At 41.4% G+C, this 21,512-nt stretch overlaps 1 protein-coding gene across 6 annotated transcripts in view; it reads left to right on the top strand.

Annotated features, from left to right (window-relative positions):
* The window catches only part of ADGRB2 (adhesion G protein-coupled receptor B2), a 1,127,991-nt gene that overhangs the window by 724,109 nt on the left and 382,370 nt on the right, over positions 1-21,512 (top strand). For all 6 annotated transcript variants that reach the window (XM_086955647.1, XM_086955646.1, XM_086955645.1 and 3 more), the window contains one exon: positions 15,269-15,463. In XM_086955647.1, coding sequence (XP_086811773.1) covers positions 15,269-15,463 — 195 coding nt within the window. The remainder of the gene's footprint in view (positions 1-15,268; positions 15,464-21,512) is intronic.

Here is a 21,512-nt window from a genome sequence, read left to right as displayed (position 1 = left end):
AGCCCTGATGAAGACCTGATTAAATAATTCTTCCTGTCAAGAATCCCATAGGTCGAAACGCGTAGGCTCAACCTTAGAGCCAGGAGAAACTAATGCCCTATGATCCAGTTAAAATAATTTGGACTTACCGTGAGAGATGTATCTCACAACAAGGCATACAATCACCCATTAAATAAGTACCTTTCCCTGGCTATACGCAGGACAACTCAATATTCCCTTGAGGGTAAAACTGTTAACATACCCCTAGGACACCCACGTAATTTTTCAGTCAAACCGACAGTAGGACTTTGCTATTAATTGTATCACTGTGTATTGTCGATATTTGTATCCATTTATTTCAATCACTATGTGTTGGTTATTTTTTCACGTTGATTTATTCTTTAAGTCAGCAAGTTATTAGTTGTTGTAAATATATATCGAATGTGCTACATGATATAAGGAGATACTTAAAATGAAATGTTTACACCCAATGTGTACCTATTTGACAAAATGTGTAAATTAAGGTGCTTAAAGGATTTAAGCGTTCATTGTCAATAAATAGGACATTGACTTAAAATAATTCTGTGAGATCTATGGTGTCAGAGGCATTGTTCACTTTTATCATATTCACTTTGATTCCAGCCTCTGATTTCCTTAACAGAATCAATCCCCTGTGATTTTTGTTAAAGCTAGATATGTATGGCAAATATGTGTGCTACACACACATTCCTCAACCATTATGCTCTTGAAGCTTCCTCCTGAAGTACTGCTTGTTAGGAAGTACTTTGGAACCTGTTTGTTTAGGTTGTCTATATTAAGTTCTGCATTTCCTCCTCGCTCTTCTTCCTCTCTGCTGTAGAATCTACCCACACATTAAGAACCAGAGTGTCAAAATTAAGAGATGCTCTTCCCAAGACCTCTGCGTGGACCCCAGCTGACACTCAACACAAGGATCCCAACAGGGGTAACTGTCTCTCAAGCTGCAAATCTAATCCAATCACTCCCCTGTGATCAGCAGCTTAGCTGCCAGGTAGGGTGACTGAACAGGGCCCATTAGTCCAAAGGAAGCCAATGTAGTTGCCTGAGCATTGGGAACGGTGTTATCCTACCTGTGGGCTCCAGCCACAAGACATCTATCTTCTCAGTGCAAGGATAAGTACACCTACCAACATGACATTTCCGCCATGCATATATGGTAACAATAATGACTGAATAACAGAATGGAAATAATCTACAGAAGTAAAGACTTGAGTGTGCTTGCGAAGGCAAAGTAAATTGGGTGTTTCTGAATAACAATTTAACAAAAAGATAGCATAGTGCACAGCACAAACGCCTGACGATCTGGTTGATTTGTTGGAAGAGGTTTCACCTTCATACAAACATGCACCACCAAGGTAAACTAGTGGAGACTAAAGAGAAAAACTTTGTTTTTGCTGAATTGAACTTTAAAGAGCTTTTAGTTTTTCGGTTCCCAGACGACAGAGGCAAATCTTCACGCAGTGAACATTTAACGTGGGTGACACCCTGTCACAGAGTTTGGTCTCCTGAGCATACTGATGAATCTTAAGACCACCTCTACAATTAGATCCCGTTGTATTTCAATGTGCAGATTAAAAATGCTAGAAGACAAGCTAACCCCTGGGCCACCCACAAGATATTAGCAATGTGTGGAGGGTTTTAAAGATTCCATCTGGGTACATTGGTGAGTGTCCAGAGAGAGAGATTTCATTGATTTCATTGCATTTCTCCACCCCATTTCTCCACCCCATCTCATGTTGATTTCTTGCCTATCATCCACAATCTAAAGTTCATTGTCACTTTCCTGAAGCAATGTCTTTTAAGTACCACGAGGGGGTCAATATATCCCAGCAGATTGAATTGGAGAAGATGCTTTTGGTCCCTGTGTATCTGCAATTAACTGACTGTGCATTTTTCCTATAACTTTGCCAAGAGAAGGCAAGTGCGTGATAGGACAACACTTGACCAAAATAAAAATATATGAATAAGGCTTCTTCTAAAGTTGAAAAATTGCAACTGGCTTAAGAAGAAGTGGAGCAAACCCTGAGCAAGAGAAGCATACACCAGAAGCCAGAACTAAGTGGGAGCCTCGTCAGAAAAAGCCTTGGAGTACCCTTAAGGTTAAGAGCTAGAATTGTATCCACATAACAAGATGTAGCCGCCATCTTATTGTCAACACCCTGTGCCCAACCTATACACTGGTTGATTTTTGAAGAGAACCTGCAAGCCTGCACACCTTAGTAACAGAAGGAAATGTAAATGATGCTCAACTATGTGTGTGGTGATTATATATTCTAAGAAACATTGTACATCCATCAATCGCTGGTGTATTACCCAAGCACTAGTACAGGCCAGAATTTTTGTACTAGGATTACCAATAAATGCAATGTTGTCCTTTTCCTCCAGTACATGACCTAGCGCCAGTAGGAGAATTTAACAGAGTGCTGACCAGAATGATGTCTTCAGTTTTCACATTATTGAATAGATCAGCCAGCTAACTGTCATGGCCTTAATTAATGTAAGGCGAGTCACTGAAGACTTAACCTTATCTGATGAGCAAATTCTGAAAGCGCAAAATTGCCCTGAAAACTCATGCCCTATTTCTTCCGAAATTTATATGCAACAGTTCCAGCAACTTTTCACCCTATCAAATCCATGTCTCTGTATTTTGTTTCTCAAAATTGCACCACACCTGCAGAAATAGCTCATAGCCCAATGGAGAAAGCAGCAGCCAAAGCAGCCCAGCCTTCAATATTCTACCTACTTTGTAAAGTGTAAACATGCCTAGACCGTGGATTTCTTCCTGGATTCTGATGGAAGGGTTAAGAAGCAGGTGTGGCCAGCTGCTCTGTAGAGCCTGATTCACTGTCAAGAACCCAAGGAAATCTGGAGACTCGACATAATGCTTTCAGTGAAAAGGCCCAAACAATGAGATCAGTCTACCGTGTTAATGTAGTTCTAAAACTGTAATGCAATTATATTGGCAAGTGTTTCCAACCTGATGATGCATACTTATCAAGCGAAAACAAATATCTTGAAAGAGATCAAAGCCGGCGAACTACAATTAGATGTTAGTAGCCTTTTCTTTTTTATCGGCATCAGAGCCAGCCAAATACTCTATGTACAAACCTATCAGATATCCTTTTTTTAATTTTTTTTTTTTAAAAAAGATGATTTTATTATGGGGCCCATCAGAGTCCGGAGCTTGACATAGTTGGTGCTCTCTCTCCCCACTGCTTCTCTCTACGTCTTTAATAATCCATTCTCAGCATATGCCAGTGTTTAAGGGACGCCTCTGATCATATAAAAGTTCAAGGCCCTTATGGGTTTGATCCCTATCTTTAATTTGTCATGATTGTGTAACATACAGCCACATCAAATTTAACAAATAACTTGCTTCTCCATGGACACCTCCAGATACAGTGTTGTCAGCCTTTTGGTGTCAAGGCAGACATGGCTGACAGAACATCTGTGTCTGCCGATCTGTGTACAGTGATCCACTACCAGCTTGCTTCATTAACCACTGTTCTGACCTCTTGAAGCATTTGCACTTCATAAAAAGTACTCAGTAACCCCTTGTCACATATGTACGTCAGGGGCACAGGGACAAATGTCGAACGAAGAGCCTCCATTGCTTATACAAGCTCTCGGGAAATTTTGGAAAAAGTATTTGGCACAGATGGCACAGCCAGCCCGGAAATCAATGGGTTAATCTACAACTTGCCCGGAAGAAGCGGGCTATTTACAAAGCACTTGACAGTTAACTGAATATATGCTATGTGGTTTTAAAAAACAAAACGATATCTACTTTGGATTTTGGCAAAAATTGTGCGCTTCCCACAAAAAATGTATACATTACATACTCCCCCACCCCTCCCCCTTCTCTCCTTATGTTTCTGGTTCAAGTAGAATCATCATTTGTTCCTTCCACCCTGACATTCCTCTCTATCGTTTTATGATCTTCTGTAACATTTTAAGATGCGCCTACATTTTCTAGCGGGTTTATTCTATCCTGCCCTCCCTGTCGCTTGAGGGCTGTCTCGCTGTCTTCTTGCGTGTCCACCACATTACATTTTCACCTTCTCCTGCTTCCCTTCTTACTCATCATGTTCTCCTTTGCTCTTTCGCTCCTTATTTGCCTCTCTTTTCCACTTCTCCTTCTTCCTTATTGTGTGACATCTCTCTCCTCCCTCTGTTCTTTCCTTATAATGATCTCACTCTATTTTTGTAACCCCAGCTGTAGGCAGTGAAGGTGTTGGGCTGGCAGAAACTCTGCAGTCACTTGAAATGCTTTGTAAAATTAAGACGAAGGAGTGAAAGAACACTTTTCTGCTGCATTCTGTCATTTATGTTTTGAAGAATGACTCATCTGTGTATGAATTGAGTGTAATGGATTCAATGGCTGTTTTTTTGTGTTGTATCACAGCTGGGTTCTTTGTTGGGTGTGCTGAGGGAGGATTAACATTATGTGAAAGTATTTGCGGGCGTTAAAGAGTAGGCTGTGCATTATGTAGAAGTGGTGCATAATAGGAGGGAAGAGAAAAGTGTGAGGAGTAAAGAATTGATGGCGTCCTTTGGGGAGAGACGGGATTGGAACACGAAATATAAAGTGGGGTGCTTTTATGGAGAAATGAATGGAAAACAGCTTTCTCAACCCAATAGGGAGGGTGATATCTGACCGACGGACGAGAGCTTGCCTGGTAACAGATTGAAGGATAATTGCTTAGTTGAGGTAATTCAGATATTGAAATATTTATTTTATGGGTTGGTCCTAAGCCCTAGAATGTGATGAGCTACCATTAGACAAAGTGGAGCAAGCACATATTGCTTTAAATTCAAAGATGTATGGCTTATTCTGCTCCCATTATCCTCTCTTACTTGATGTACTTTGTCAGACTTACTGGAATCCATCTTTTGCTCCATAGTAAATATTGTCTAGGAGGGAGATTAGAGGTGTTAGTGGGTTGTCTGAAGCACTTGAAGTACTGAGGCCATCATTATAAATTGGTTGGAAATACCTAGATAGGGCATAAACACATTTTGTCCACGATCCTGGTATTCCAAGTTGTGCAGTAATACTACACACCTGCAAGTTTTCCTTGTGCACATGCCCACAGGTAATATTTGCTGAAATCTGCATATGATCAGAGGTCGCAAAAAGGGAATATGTGTTGAAATCTGGTGTGATAACCTTGGTTCCATGTTATACCCCAGTACCACCTTGGAAACTCAATTGCGTGAGGTATACTCTGAAGTTGTGGCTGCTTATGAAACTGTATTACTGCTGACCTTTACACAAGCTCTCTTTGAAGATGCATTCTTACCCCTTCTTATCTTGGTAATGCTCGCTTATGCAAAGCAACTTTCCAGAAGCTCTCAAAACAGGCCAGATGTTCCCATTCCTAAAGTAATCTACACTACACCTTAATGACCATGCCAACATTTGGCCCACTGCTCTCTTACCATTCATTGGCTAGATCATTGAAAGTTAAGGGTGGGCGGTAAATTCAGTTTCACTCGCGGAATTTGCGAAATTACGACAATTCTGCATTCCGCGGAATACGGAATTACTGAAAATTCTGCGATTTGCGGCGTAGCGGAATTTATGGGCATTGGTGTGTAGAGGCTCGGTTGAGGCTGGGCAGGTGTGCTTTCTCCCCATATCTACTGTCAAAAATTAGCTGTGCTGCTTGACAGAGGTCTTTGCATCCATGACTTTCTCAAGGGCAATCCCCGTGTAGTTCCTGTGACCAGGAGGTACTCTATCCTCATCTGCTGCTCTGATCAGTATCTGACGTTTTATAAACAAGAGACATGTGAACTCGCATAGAAGCCCTGCCCCACACACTAGCGGTATGTAACGTCTTCCCGCCCTTTACCCACTATAATGGACAGCTCACTCAAGGGACCTGGCGACTTTCGGCGTGGTGGCAAAGTTACAGACACACATGGTCACAGGAGACAACTCTATTGGCCCTTTATGCAACTGTAGTGTAGGAAAGGCACTATACATTTACCCAACGAGGTAGCACTTATTGATTAGCCAGTAGTACTCCAGTTGAGTAGAGGTATTGTACAAAACGGTGGCATCTTCTTGGATAATATTATGCTGGTCAGGATTCATTCTGGCACGATGTTTCTGTCACAAAAATTAAACTTCAACAGGAAGCACTTACAGATATAAAGCAGGTGCCTAAGTTAAAGCTCAAATTTGGTAGCGCATTAATCAGCCCAAAAAAATTGTGCACTCGGCTGAGGCTGGGCAGGTTTGCTTTCTCCCTAAATCTACCATCAAAAATTAGCTGTGATGCTTGATGGAGGTCTTTGCATCCATGACTTTCTCGAGGGCAATCCCTGTGTAGTTCCGGTGACTAGGAGGTTCTCTTTCCTCATCTGCTGCTCTGATTGTTCTCTGACCTTTTATAAGAAAGAGGCATGTGAACTCATATAGAAGCCCCACCCCACACACACTAGCGGTATGCAACTTCTTGCTGCCCTTTACCCACTATGATGGAGAGCTCACTCAAGGGACCCCGGCGCCTTTTGGCGTGGTGGGAAAGTTGCAGACACACGTGGTCACTAGAGAGAACAATTCTTCTGGCGGCACCAGCAATTCCGCGAGCACGCAGAATTCTGCGTGCTCGCATAGATTTTTTGCTGTTTTTCAGAATTTTGCGTAGGGCGACTACGCAAATTCCACCCACCCATATCAAATGCAATCTGTTCAAATCCAAGAACACTTCATTGCTAATCATTTCCTGCACTACTACTAGTCTAGCTTCAGATCATGCAGCAGCAAGGAAACCTTATACATTACACATGCAGTTCTTAATCTTTTGAATTCTGTGGTGCCCCACTGAATCACTACTGGAAGCTGGGGACCCCTGCCTACACAACTGCTATGGTGTGGCCCTCAACCAGTACAGAGAAATTAAAAAAAATATCTACTTCAATCCAGTACACAAATTATTCAATATTTTACTTACTTCACAAACAAAATGAAGAAGTCGACATTTTAATGGAAATGCTGGGACTTTTCAAGATATATTTTTAGTTCTAAAAAGTGATGTGATATGTTAGGTTCTAGAAAAATAATTTTGTCTTTTTGCTCCTAATATATGCTCTTTTTTTCTCTGTGAATACCAGTGCTTCCGTTGATGTCATTCAGATTTCGTCTGCTGTCCGTGCGCCACTCCCAAAAATCAAAATAACAATTTTGTTAGCATCTAATCTCGAATGCCTTCACATTTAAAGTTAATTTGCTAACCTTATTTATTTTTATAAGTAGTGTCAGACCTTTGATGAACCGTTGCGGAACCCAGAGGTTCAAGGACCACAGGTTAAAAACCACTGTCATAGACTATGCTGTCTTGACCATGGAATAAAAATGATACTTGCATTCTGATATTGCTGGACCTGTCAACTGCCTTTGACACAGCAGAACATCCAGTCCTCAAACACACCCTGGAGTTTTGCTTGCCGTTCACCAGAAAATGTCCTTCACTGGTTCCCCTCTTACCTTTTCAACCAATACTGCCGCGGCCGGCAGTGGGAATACTTGCAGGGTGGTGACATGGGGAGGGGGGGGGCAGGGTGGGGGGTAGTAATGTATGGATTATGGAGTTTTACAGGTAAGTAAACATTTAAATAAATAAAACAAATTTTGTTGCTCGCACTGCATCACATTTGGTGATGCAGTGCACTCAACGAAATTCGTTTTATTTATTTAAATGTTTACTTACCTGGGAAGCTCCGTAATCCATACATTAGTACCCCCCACCCTGCCCCTCCCCCTCCCCACGTCACCGCCCTCAGGTACTCCTACTACCGGCCGCGGCTGAACCAATATCAGTTTCTTCACATGGGCGTGTACAGGTCACAAAGATCCTTATCACCTGTGGAGTACCCTATGGCTCCATACTGTCTCCTGTCGTTTATAACATATGTACATGGAGTCGCTTGGTGCTCTACTCACAGATAACAGCATCAAGTTTCCATAATATGCTGATGATACACAATTCTACTTGAAAGTCTCCTCTGCTTCAGACATTCAACACGTCAGTCACTGCTTGCACATCAACTTGGCCTGGATTTCCAGTGCCTTTTTAAATCTCACCCAAGACAGAATTCCTAATTTTTTGCCAAGGACAATAAACAAGAGAAAGTACAAACCTGGCTCAGTGACATTTGATGACTTCGAACCTAAACTTTTACTGAATGCCAAGTCAGTTGGCTTTGCCCTGGACTCACATTCACCCTCAAGGAACACATTGTAAAGAAAAAAAAAGAAAAAGGCTTCTGGTACCTGCTATCTCTTATAAAGGTTTTCAAGCCATTTCAGAAAGCAACTTCAAAACTACTGTTCAAGTTTTAATACTCTCTCATCTGGTTGGTGATAATGTGCTTCTCCTTGGCCTCCCAGACCCTACACTGGCACCCCAATTGGGGAATCCTACATGCTGCAGCACGTCTCATCCAAGCCCTAAGGAAATTTGATCGCGTTACTCCCATCATGATTAAACTCCTTTTGACTCCAATTGCCGGCCCACACCATCTCCAAACTTTATGCATCATTTACAAAGCTATCCTTATCAGCACCAACACAGGCAAGCTAGCCATCTGCGGTGGATTTTGGCACTCCCATAGCCAGGACACTCTGGGTTTGTCTTGCAGTCTAGTAAGTGTCAAAAAGGAAAAAACAAGACACCAGGGGCCAGATGTAGGTAGCCCAATATTAGTATTAGGCTACTGAGATGTAGGTGGCTACATTACAGATTCGGTAAATTACCGAATCTGAAATGTAGGGAGCACTCAAATGAGTGCATTGCATGGTTAAGGATTCGGTATTTACCACCAAATAAAAGTTGGTGGTGAACATCGAAAACCTTTGAAAAAGCAAATTTGTGCTTTTTCAAAAGTGCCATGTGGCAGACATACATGCCCTTAGGGCATGTATGTGTGCCACACGTGCACCCATGCACTATTCAGGGGTGCAACAGGGTGTCATTGTGACACCCTGCCACCCTTGAATGTGTTCCCCCATTACTGAATCAGTATTTACTGATTCGGTAATTCCCATTCATGAGAATTACCGATTTGGTATTTACCAATCGGTAATTACCGAATATTTCCGATTTGGTAAACTTTACTGAATACTTACCTACATACCATTTACCGATTCTTAAATACTGAATCGGTAAAATTCGGTATTTTAGAATCGGTAAATGGAACTTACCAACATCTGGCCCTAGGTCTTTTCCATCTATTCACCCAAGATCTGTAACAACATCCCTGTAGCCATCAGGACAGCTGAATGCTGCTCCAATTTAGGAAAGAGTTGAATACTCACCTCTGAAAGAGCACTCCATCATAGTGCATTAACCAATCTCCGCACAGCTCTATTTCTTCTTACTCGTTGATTTTATGCTTGTCTTTGACCATGTACAGAACTCCACTGCCTTTTAGCTAAGTTCACACTATAGAAATACCATATGCATGCCTCAATACAATTAATTTACCTTGGAATAAAATTACCACAGTGCAATTTCTCAGAGGCAAACATTTGTCCCTAAGGATGTATTAGTATGGTGAGGTACTTATTTATCATTATGTCCACACGGTCTTTAATCCTTCACATGGACTGATTACCACATGAAATCTACAGTGCTGGATGTTGGGTGGAGGGCAGAAGAGCAACAAAACATAATCTAATCAAACATATTTTTCAGAAAGACCAAACCGAACTTTGAATCAGGCATCATATTAGCAACCAACACTTGGGGGTCCATTATGATGTCGGGCGGATTTCCTCCGCCAGGCTGGTGGTGGCTAGCGCCAGCCTGGCGGAGGAAATCCGCCCGACATCATCAGCCCAATTCCCCCCCGCCATATTAGTATGGCGGGAGGGACCGCAGCGGTGACAAACACCGCCCGCATGTTTTCCGCCCCGGTGGCCTTGCGGCCGGGGCGGAAAACCAGTAACATGGTGACGGTGTCTGTTAGACACTGTCCGCCATATTACAATGGGCTGTGGACAATGCCTTTCTGTGGCGGCAATGCCGCCACGGAAAGGCATGCGGAGACTCCCTGCGGGGGCCCGTTGCGGGCCCCCTGGGAGTCCGTGGCTTGGGGGGTGCACATGGGGGGTACCTATTGTACCCCCCCCGCATTTAAAAGTGCAACATGGCAGGCACCGCGCGGTGCCTGCCATGTTGCCCTTTGAAAAGCACAACGTGCACTTTTACCATTGCGGTGGGCGGAGATTTCTGCTCAGCCCGCCGCAATGGTAAACATACAGGATGCGCCCGCCTGAGTGGCGGGTGCATCCTAATGCCTATGTCGGGACCCCCGCACTGTTAGCGGGCGGTCCATTTCTCCGTTAGGGTGGCGGGCGGCCAAAGCCCGCCTGCCATCCTAATGGACCCCATAGCGTTTTCAGAAGGCATATGGAGTATCCCAGTAGTCTCCCTTATGTATGTGTATATATATATATTATACTTCTACTTAGCTGTTTAGATTTATTTTTCATGAATGCTCTCACAGACTTCATATTTTTCCAGTGCCTCACCACCCACATTATGCTTCCTCACTGAATTAAATGTCTGGCCTCTATTATGTCTCTTCTATGAGATGACTAGCAGTGCATTAAAAGGCCCTTTTCGAAGTATCTCTGAATGGAAATCGTAACCCAGTGTCTGCCAGCGTAACATTTATCTGTTATCGATTCTTAAATTGCAGAACCGCGCCAGTAGGCCCAGCACCTCCGCTCATTTTCATGCGTATTAAAGAAGTGCTTGTCCTGCTTAGCCCTTCTTCTCCCATTTGGCTCAGCTGCCAGTGCGTATTACCCTTTGCTATTCGTACACTTATTAAAATCTTGTTTATTTAATGTTTTTGTGCCATGCTGCTTGCAATGCTTTTGAACCAAACACAAACAGACTAAAGAACCCCGGGCCCTTTTGCTTAATTCCCAGGCTTCTCCTTTGCTAAGCGTACCAACCAAGTGGCGCCAGCTGCATTATGTATGGCAGGTCTTTACGTGTGTCACGATCAGGCCAGCTACTCGGTGCCACCCCGTCCCTCTTGTATCCCTCTCTGCTGCTATTGATATGTTTATACATAGCTCCTGATCCCTCCGGCCTGCTGCTTCGCATCACTATGCACAAGAGGAACGCCTTTGCAGACCGGGTGGGGCAGGGGTGTGCGGGTGGAGATGGAGGCTAGAGCTCCAAAGCACAGTGGATACGTTATTTGTGTGCGTGTGTGTGTAGGCAGCCTCTCTTTTGATTATCAAACGCTCACACTACTGATACCTGCGTGTTTGTGGGTACAGGACCTAAGCACTATGAATAAATGCAAATCCTTCCCTCTCCTATCCCTCCCCTATCCTTTTCAATCTAAATAGCAGACTAACATGTCCGCTGCTCAAATTAATTGTATATTCCCCTATACTAATTCACCACTAATCCTTTTTGGTTCCAGAGTAGTATACTACCTGCCGAAAAAGCGTTTTGATGCCTTGTAAGGGGTAGTAAGATTCAATTACCGTTACAATAACAAGTTTTATGTAAGCACAGAACAACAGCTCTGTTTAATCATTCTTGTGGGTACCACACACTACTACTATTAATTCGTGTGTGAAAGTGTATAGTGATTAACCGGTCCAGCAGATTCTAGGCACTGTGACAGGTTTCTATGTATGTATGTGGAAACGGCACTGTGCAGTCCTCTTGTGAGTACCACTTGTGTTTATAGAAACCGTCCTACAACAAGGGTTCCCGGAATCGAGCCACTGTCAAAATCAGGTCTATGTATGCATATAGCAACGGCTCGTGCAATCCCTCTTGTCAGCACTGCAGATTGTATTTATATCAGTGCCTAAAGCCACGGGGCTGCAGTTTGAAAACACTAGCACAACAAGTGTTAATGTAGTTGCAGGGCAGCACCTCCTGTAGTGAGCACCACTTATAATATGTTCAGATAGCAAACACTACAGCAGGTCTGCATTTTCGAGGCACTATGATTAAGGTGTTAGTGCATTTGCATGGAAACCACTCCATGCAGTATCTCTTCTGAGCACAGGTTCTAATAATTGCTGCTTCGAGGCGCATATTTCTGTAGGACAGCTTCTCTGTTTAGTCTCTCTTGTGACTACCGCACAAAGCTATTGATGATACACGTGTAAATATATCTCACGCCTAGTGATGCAGCTACGAAGTTCTATGAATAACATGGTTATTTATGTGCAGGCTTGCTGCTCAGTGAATTTTCTCTTGTGAGTGACTACTGCTACTGATAAACTTATATACGTAGCACCTGCTACGGACTTCCAGTTACGCGAACTCAAAGAACCCTGTTATGCAAGTCAAAGATGTACATACTTATGCCTACTAGCCCTTTGGCGTATAGCCATCAACCAGGACTCTCCAGTCCTCTCTATCCTGGACTTTTCTTTCAATCAGACCCTAGCTGTAAACTATCTCCTTGCTGTCAGGCTCGAGGCCTCAGTGCCGGGTATTTCTCGGCCTTCCTCTTTTCCATTTCTTTTGAGGGATTCAGGTCAAGGCCTGCTTGGTGGTGTTTGATTCGAGCTGGCGGAGGCTATGACCTATCCAGCACCAGCGTCTTTACATGGTTTCTTCATGAGCAGGGAGTTGTAAAGTCTGCTGTTATAGGTGGTTGTTGCTGAAGGTGTTTGGCCAGCGGATTTGTGGGATTTTCCTCAGACAGGTGTTGATGAATATCTGGACTTTGTTGGTGGTGATCACTGTTGTCCTCCAAGTTTCTGCTCCATTCAGAGGGACCAATTTTATGCTGGTGTTAAAAAGTGTGATCTAGGTTTGCAGCGATAGGTGAATAAAGGTGCACCTGCTTTGCCAATTCCTGCCTTGACGTCAGCATCCGTGCTGCCCTACTTGTCTATTACTCTTCCCAGGTAGGTGAAGGCTTCAGCCTCTTCCATGCATTTCCTGCAAGAGTGATTGGAGTTGTTCTGGCAATGTAAGACTTCAGGATCTTGGTTTTTCCTATGTGAATGTTGAGGCAAGTTGTGGTGACGTGGCTGCCACGTTGTTAGTTTTTTTCTTGCATCTGCAGATTGATGTGGTAGAGTAGAGCCAGGTCATCTGCAAAGTCCAGGCCGTTGAGCGGCATTCAAGGTGTACCCTGGATCCTATTTCTTCTCCTTGCTGTGGATGTCTTCATCATCCAGTCCGTGGTCAGCAGGAAGAGAAAAGGCTAGAGCAAAGAACCCTGGCGGACTTCAGTCCTCAATTGGAAGGCTTCCATGAGTTGTCCTTCATGGACTATCATACTCGTCTTTCCCTCCTGATGATTCTTACAAGTTTATCTGGCACACCATAGTGGCTGAGGAGTTTCCAAAGGGTCTCTCTGTCCACACTGTTGAATGCCTTCTCATAGTCTATGAAGTTGATATAGAATGAAGAGTTCCATTCCACTGACTGTTCAGTGATGATGCGCAGTGTTTTAATTTGGTCTGTGAAGAATCTATGTTTGCAGAAGCCATTTCTACTGATGTTTCAATGTCTTCCTTCAGTGCCTCTGCAGGAATGTTGACACTTCCTGCTTCCTACCCATTTCTCAGATGTTTGATGGCTTGCCTCATTTCTTCCTTGGTTGGTCTGCTGCATTCAAGTGACAAGTCCTTGTCAGCTGGCAGTATGCCTGGTGCAGACTGCAACCTGGGCAGTTTTAGCAGTTCTTAAAAGTGCTTGGGCCGTGTTCGTTGGTTGCCTTCATTACCTATGATTTTCTTCCCAGCTTTGCCTTTAACAGTTCTTACTTGGCTTCCTGTATCTGCCGGAGAGTTTCCTTGTTCTGTCGTAGAGTTCCTACCAGTTTCCATGGCTTGCTGCTTCCTGGGCTTCTGTGGCAAGACAATCAGTGAATCTTTGCTGGTCTGCTCTTAAGCTTCTTTTTGCTTTCTTGTTGGTTTTGGTTTATTCACCTTGAGCTTTCATTTTTTCTGCTGTTGTTTGGCTGGTGTTGACTGCAGCTTTCTTTTCTTATTTATCTTGGATTTTGTGGAGAGTCTCAGTGGTGATCCATTCTTCATGCTGGTTTTTCTTTGGACCCAGCTCATCCTGGCAAGTTGATGTGACAGTTTCTTTGATCTTCTCCCACTGACTCTCTACTGGGTCTCTGTCATCCTCTAGCTCTTGCACGACTTGAGAGTTGTTACTGAGGTACACTGAAGCATTCAGTCCATTTCGGTGCATCTTTAAGGAGGGTGGTGTTATGTTGCTGTCATTGGTTTGTCGGTTTCATCCATGCTTCTTCAACTTTTGCTTTAGCCTGGCCATGACACAGTGGTGATATGATGCCACATCCATTCCTCTAATTACTTTCACATCCTTCAGACTCTTTCTGAGCTTTTTGGCAATGCAGACATTGTTGATCTGATTCTATGTTGAGTGGCCTGGTGACAGCCATGTTGCCTTGTGTATTCATTTGTGTGGAAATGCACTACCCCCTATCACCACACTGTTCAGGGCACCAAGATCTGCAAGCCTTTCATGCTGCCAAGGCTATGGTTGCCCTTGACTTCTTGGTACCCATTGTTGCCGCTACCATTCTTAACATTGAGGTCCCTCATCAGTATGGTGATGTCTCTCTCAAGGAATTTCTCCAGGATGGATCTGTAGTAAAACTGTTATTTTTCTTCTTCTTTGTTGTCATTTGTAGGTGCATAGCACTGGATAACATTCATGTTGTTGAGCTTTTTTTTCTTCTTTGTGTGGAAGGTCACTGTGATGATTCCAGGATCATGGGCTTACCATCCAATCAGAGCTCTGGTGACTCCTGACGTTAGCATTGTTGTTACATCCTGAGTATGTAGGGCCTTCTCTTTTCTGCCCAGACTGTGTCCATCTGGTCTTGCTGCAGCCAAGCTAGGCAAGGTTGTAAAGAACATATAAAGTCTTTTATAACATTAAGCGGTCAATCCACCTCCTTCAGATAGTACTCATGTTTGTAATGTTGAGGTGGGATACAGGCTATTAACCATTGTACAACATTTGTTGGCTCTAATGAGGTGTCAAGAGGGATCATAGGAATGTGGCAAATGGTTGTCCTTATCCGCCACTAAATACAATTTTTGATGTGTCGTCCATATTTGAAGTAAAACAGGCATTAAATATGATAGTAAATGTAGCTTGGACTGTATGTGCATCACTTCAAATGCTGTACGCTGCATATAATCTGTTGATTTTACTTTCAATGGAGTCTAATAATATTTTAATATCCTTCCTAGTTAAGAGAGCACTTGGCGAAAGGACATCGGGTGCTAGCTGGTGAAGGCATGTCACAGGTGGTGCGTAGCCTTCTGGAGTTGGTGTCACGAAAGACGTATCTCAGTGGTGATCTTCTCTTCTCTGTGGAGATCTTACGGAATGTTACTGACACATACAAGAGAGCAACATATGTCCCATCTTTTGAGGATGTACAGGTAAGCTACATGTTTAAACGTGTTCAAGTGGGGATCTATTTTAATTAATTTGTGAGGTTTTATGACATGCCAGCCATGCATACAGAGCTTCAGAGGGCTTTTGAGTGGTACAAGTGGAGAACCAATTTAGACACAACGTAGTATGAGAGAACCAAAAATACGGTGAAACACAGGATATGTTCAATCCTGATAAATCAGCACTTAAGCTTAACAAACATACACAGACTATGATTTACACGTCTCAATATCGTCACATTTGCTAAATGACGTCCCCCCCTTCTTGTGCATGTAACAGTTGTTTGGGATTTCAATTGCTTCCAGTGCTTAATGCTTTTCTAAAGCAAATATTTTCAACAATTATTTTTTTCGTGATCTGAACAATTTATGTCCGTCTTCAGGCATGCAATCTTGCATGTATTCTCTGCTGTATAAAAAGGAGCAAGAGAGGGAAACAGATCCCAAGGGCGCCCTCCACTCAGTTAATCCAACAACCAGAAAACCCTTGGAATGTCACTCATACCTAATCATATTCATTTCTTCTCTGGGGTCCCTCACTTCACTAATAAGATATGGGCAAACTCTATTGCAAAGCTACAAGGATATCCCCAAGTATGCATTGATGTACAAAACCCGAAAACCAGATCAGTGCCTAGGAATGGACCAAGTGTACCCATAAATCACCCATGCAGGAAAGCAAAGGCAGGGCTCACATATCATCAGCGGCACCTCTCCACTGCACTGGAAGGAGCCAACACCCGACCCAGTTCAGGAAGAATGTTGTGTCAATGTGTGTATTGTTTATCTACTGTAAGCGCTGCGGCTCAGATTAGTGATTAGGTATGTGTGACATTTCTGGCTGTTGCATATAATCTCCCCCAAAACATCCCCACTTATATTAAGAATTCCTCCCTTCCTCAGGTGAGGGCTGTCCTCAAAAAACCACCTTTCAGCAAATGACCTCTTTAAATTGATACAGATATAAGAAGACCTCTGCAAACAGAAACAACATCATGATCTTAATAGCTTCAATCGATATATTATTTTTTTTAATGGTGTAGGGACATTTTGGTTAAAACCCAGAAGTGCAGCAGTAATATAAACTACTATGTGGACAATTCCTCCTAATGCCTCAAATGCTTAATCGCTAAATAAAACACGAAGATCAACATTGTCTATTTCGCATGTTATTAAATACATGCACAGACACCAAAGAGAGCGAATGTGTTAAATAATACCAGAATGCTTCACTACAGTGTCTGTAATTCCCAGACTGAGGTTTGCAAATAACTGTATGTACCACAGTACATTGTGATGTAGTAGGGCTTTTGTCAAATTCAGATTCTGGTTTTTCCAAGATGAGGTGGGAGTTACCATTCTTGAAAAAATAGGAAAACTGATTTGAAATCAAAATACAGAAATTTCAAAGAGGGTTGCATACTATTCTGGTAATCTTATTGAGCGATGGAAAAATAGTGAAGGTTCTTGTTTAATTGTTTATTATTTTTAGGTTATTACCTGTGTAGTGTCTTTTCTCAGAATACATGTAATGCTCACTCCATTAGAACACTGCCGATTTTTAGTTTCTCATTAGTAACTGAAATATGTTTCCTAGGGAGAAGTTAGTCTTATGTCATTTTACTTGCTTGATGGAAATTTGGGTTTTACCCTCACCTTCCACAACATTTTAAAAGAAACTATACGAGCCACCCTATCTAGCAGCTCTGTATGAATTTGCTAATGTAATCTACTGTTTTTGTTTCTCGTAGGCGAGCAGCAAGTTATTTGTTTTAAATTATGGGGGCCTCAATTATGAAAAGTGACTCAACGCGGCGTGAAAACAGCGATGCGTCACTTTTCATTGCGCCCTCCTTGCGACATGCTGGATGCATCATATTTACACCTCATGTCATGTCGCAAGGAGTTACAGATACGTCAGTATTTCTGACGTATCTGTAGGCGCAAAAATGACGCTTTGCTGCAGTGTGTCACGAAAGTGATGCAACTCCATCAATGGGTCATTTCAAATGGGCAAGTCCCATTTCAAATGTGCCTGCTGTGAGGCAGGCGTAAAATATTGAAATACTTGCGTCCTAGCAGTGATGCAGTGAAATCTCATAGATGTTACTGCGTCATTCTACGAGGTTTACTTGCGTCAGAACACCCACCCTGCATACATTATACCTGGCGCAGGTATAATGTGGTGCAGGGGTTTATAAAGTGAGGCATCTACCTAGATTTTAGGATTACATAAAATCCTTGCCACCTAGACCTGTGTAAATGAATTATGAAGTTTCTTATAAGTATTTATATTGCTGAAGAATTTTTGCTTATAAAAATGTCAGACGACAATTAGATAAAAGGGCTGTATAAATGAAGGCACTATATAGTTTGTTACTTGCTATTGTATTGGTTTTGTGTTCTTCTTTGAGTGCCATTATGATGGATATGTGTACGTGTATTTGTTGTAACCTAAGCCAAGTGTTTTTACTGGTCACGTTCAAAGCACTCATTATGAGTGGTTCCTGTTTACCCTGAGCCATAAGTCGGAGTGAAATAAAACACCCTCAATTTTGAAGTGTCTCCGAGCCCGCAAATATATTAGGTTTTATTGAGTCTGCAAACTGCAGACCTGATAGTTACAGCCTCGGCTACAATATGGTCTCATTTTGCTGCAGGGGTTGCGGGCATAAGCAAGCCTTGACTGCACATGAGCATTGCAGTAACATGGGGGAGGCTGAAGGTGGTTATGAGGGGACACTGTATACACACATCATGGGTAGCAAAATCTTCTCTGCTCCCCTCTGCAGTATTTCTTGAATCGCATATTTGAACTGCAGAAAATGAAGCTGTGACTATGTCCCACTAACAGCGTCACCTGGCTGATTTCCAATAGTGCTACCATGAGGAGGTGACAAGGTTGGACAAACACTGCTATAAAACCTGCCTGGCCCGCCAACATTTAGTTGCCCACAAGCCATGGCGTGCATTGGCCTGGTGACTACGTTCCGAGATACCCAGAACATTGATTGGTGCCATACGTGACAGTGCGCAGCACGTAATCAATACCCAGGCTAAGATTAACAAAGTGTTTGTTAGATATTACGAAGAATTGCATTCACCTGTCCACATCCCCTGGATCACTGACAGAATATCGACAGTCAAAATATCGACTTACCAAAATATCGAGGTAAAAATATAGAATGCCAGAATATCGACTTCCTATCTAAAAACAGGTAAGTACAAAAATATCGACTCCAAAATATCGATAGAAAAAATATAGACAGTCAAAATATCGAATTTTTAAAATATCTTAAAAGTAATTTAAAAGTAATATAATATTAAATATAATTAATTTAAACATACTTAAAATACTTAAATAAACTTAAAATTTATAAATAAATAATGTAACTTGAATTTTTATTTTTTATTTTAAAACATATATATATATATATATATATATATATATATATATATATATATATATATATATATATATATATATATATATATATATGTTTTAAAATAAAAAATAAAAATATGACATATATATATATATATATATATATATATATATATATATATATATATACATATTATTAACAAAACATATACAATATTTTTTCCGTAGGATAGCGAGAGGGTTGAATTTACTATTCACACTCCAGAGTGTGCAACAGTAGAGAAAGCGTTGGATAGCGTAGGGGTAAAAATTACTATTCTCACTCCAGAGAGTGCAACAGTAGGGAAAGTGTTGGATAGCGTAAAGTTAAAAATTACTATTCCCACTCCAGTGAGCGCAACAGTAGGGAAAGCGTTGGATAGCGTAGGGGTAAAACTTACTATTCCCACTCCAGAGAACGCAACAGTAGGGAAAGTATTGGATAGCGTAGGGGTAAAAATAACTATTCCTACTCCAGAGAGTGCAACAGTAGTGAAAGTGTTGGATAGCGTAGGAGTAAAAATTACTATTCCCACTCCAGTGAGTGCAACAGTAGGGAAAGCGTTGGATAGCGTAGGGATAAAAAATTCTATTCCTATTCCAGAGAGTGCAATAGTAGGGAAAGCGTTGGATAGCGTAGAGATAAAAATTACTATTCCCACTCCAGTGAGTGCAACAATAGGGAAAGCACTGGATAGCGTAGGGGTACAAATTACTATTCCAACTCCAGAGAGTGCAACAGTAGGGAAAGCGTTGGATAGCGTAGGGGTAAAAATTACTATTCCCACTCCAGTGAGTGCAACAGTAGGGAAAGCGTTGGATGGCATAGGGGTAAAAATTACTATTCCTACTCCAGAGAGTGCAACAGAAGGAAAAGCGTTGGATAGCGTAGGGGTAAAAATTACTATTCCAACTCCAGAGAGTGCAACAGTAGGGAAAGCGTTGGATAGCGTAGGGATAGCAATTTCTATTCCAACTCCAGAGAGTGCAACAGTAGGGAAAGCGTTGGATAGCGTAGAGATAAAAATTACTATTCCCACTTCAGTCAGTGCAACAGTAGGGAAAGCTTTGGATAGCGTAGGGGTAAAAATTACTATTCCAACTCCAGAGAGCGCAACAGTAGGGAAAGCGTCAGATAGCGTAGGGGTAAAAATTACTATTCCTACTCCAGAGAGTGCAATAGTAGGAAAAGCGTTGGATAGCGTGGGGGTACAAATTACTATTCCAACTCCAGAGAGTGCAACAGTAGGGAAAGCGTTGGATAGCGTAGGGGTAAAAATTACTATTCCCACTCCAGTGAGTGCAACAGTAGGGAAAGCGTTGGATGGCATAGGGGTAAAAATTACTATTCCTACTCCAGAGAGTGCAACAGAAGGAAAAGCGTTGGATAGCGTAGGGGTAAAAATTACTATTCCAACTCCAGAGAGTGCAACAGTAGGGAAAGCGTTGGATAGCGTAGGGATAAACATTTCTATTCCAACTCCAGAGAGTGCAACAGTAGGAAAAGCGTTGGATAGCGTAGAGATAAAAATTACTATTCCCACTTCAGTCAGTGCAACAGTAGGGAAAGCTTTGGATAGCGTAGGGGTAAAAATTATTATTCCAACTCCAGAGAGCACAACAGTAGGGAAAGCGTCAGATAGCGTAGGGGTAAAAATTACTATTCCTACTCCAGAGAGTGCAATAATAGGAAAAGCGTTGGATAGCGTGGGTGTAAAAATTACTATTCCAACTCCAGAGAGTGCAACAGTAGGGAAAGCATTGGATAGCGTAGGGGTAAAAATTACTATTCCCACTCCAGTGAGTGCAACAGTAGGAAAAGCGTTGGATAGCGTAGGGGTAAAAATTACTATTCCCACTCCAGTGAGTGCAATAGTAGGGAAAGTAAATACTTCATATATAAATATAAATAACATAAATATTAATACCAATTACAAAATAATTAAAATATTTTACAATTTTATAAAATATATTAATTAATCAATTCAAATTACTAATAAAAATTAACTAATAATAAAAATGACCTGCTAATACTAATTATTTACCAATTACCAATAAATTAATTTACAATATAAAAATAAATAACAATTAGACACAAAAATATTTTAAAAATGTAATTATTTACAATCAAATTACTTCCCAAGCTATTCCCCTATAAACACACAACCCACTACAGAAAATAATGTAATAAAAGTAACATATTTATCAATTAATCAATTACAATAAATTACAAATTATATTTTAATTAATTACCAATTAACAATTAATTCTAAATAAATAACAATAAATAAAATAACATCTTTAATTAATTATCATTAAATTACTTCCCACCCTATTCCCCTATAAACCACCAACCCGCTAGAGGAAATAAATTACTCAAAATAACATATTTATCAATTATTCAATTAAAATTAATTAGCAATTATATTTTAATTAATTAATTAATTCTAAATAAATACCAATAAATACAATAACAAATTTCATTAATTATAATTAAATTACTTCCCACCCTATTCCCCTATAAACCCACAACCCGCTACAGAAAATAAATTGCTAAAATTAACATATTTTTCAATTAATCAATTTAAATTAATTACCAATTATATTTTA

The sequence above is a fragment of the Lissotriton vulgaris genome, chromosome 2_1 (assembly GCF_964263255.1).
Source record: "Lissotriton vulgaris chromosome 2_1, aLisVul1.2, whole genome shotgun sequence".
Lineage (NCBI taxonomy): Eukaryota > Metazoa > Chordata > Amphibia > Caudata > Salamandridae > Lissotriton > Lissotriton vulgaris.
The sequence above is the reverse complement of the archived record's forward strand: the minus strand, read 5'-3'. Positions and strand labels throughout refer to the sequence as shown.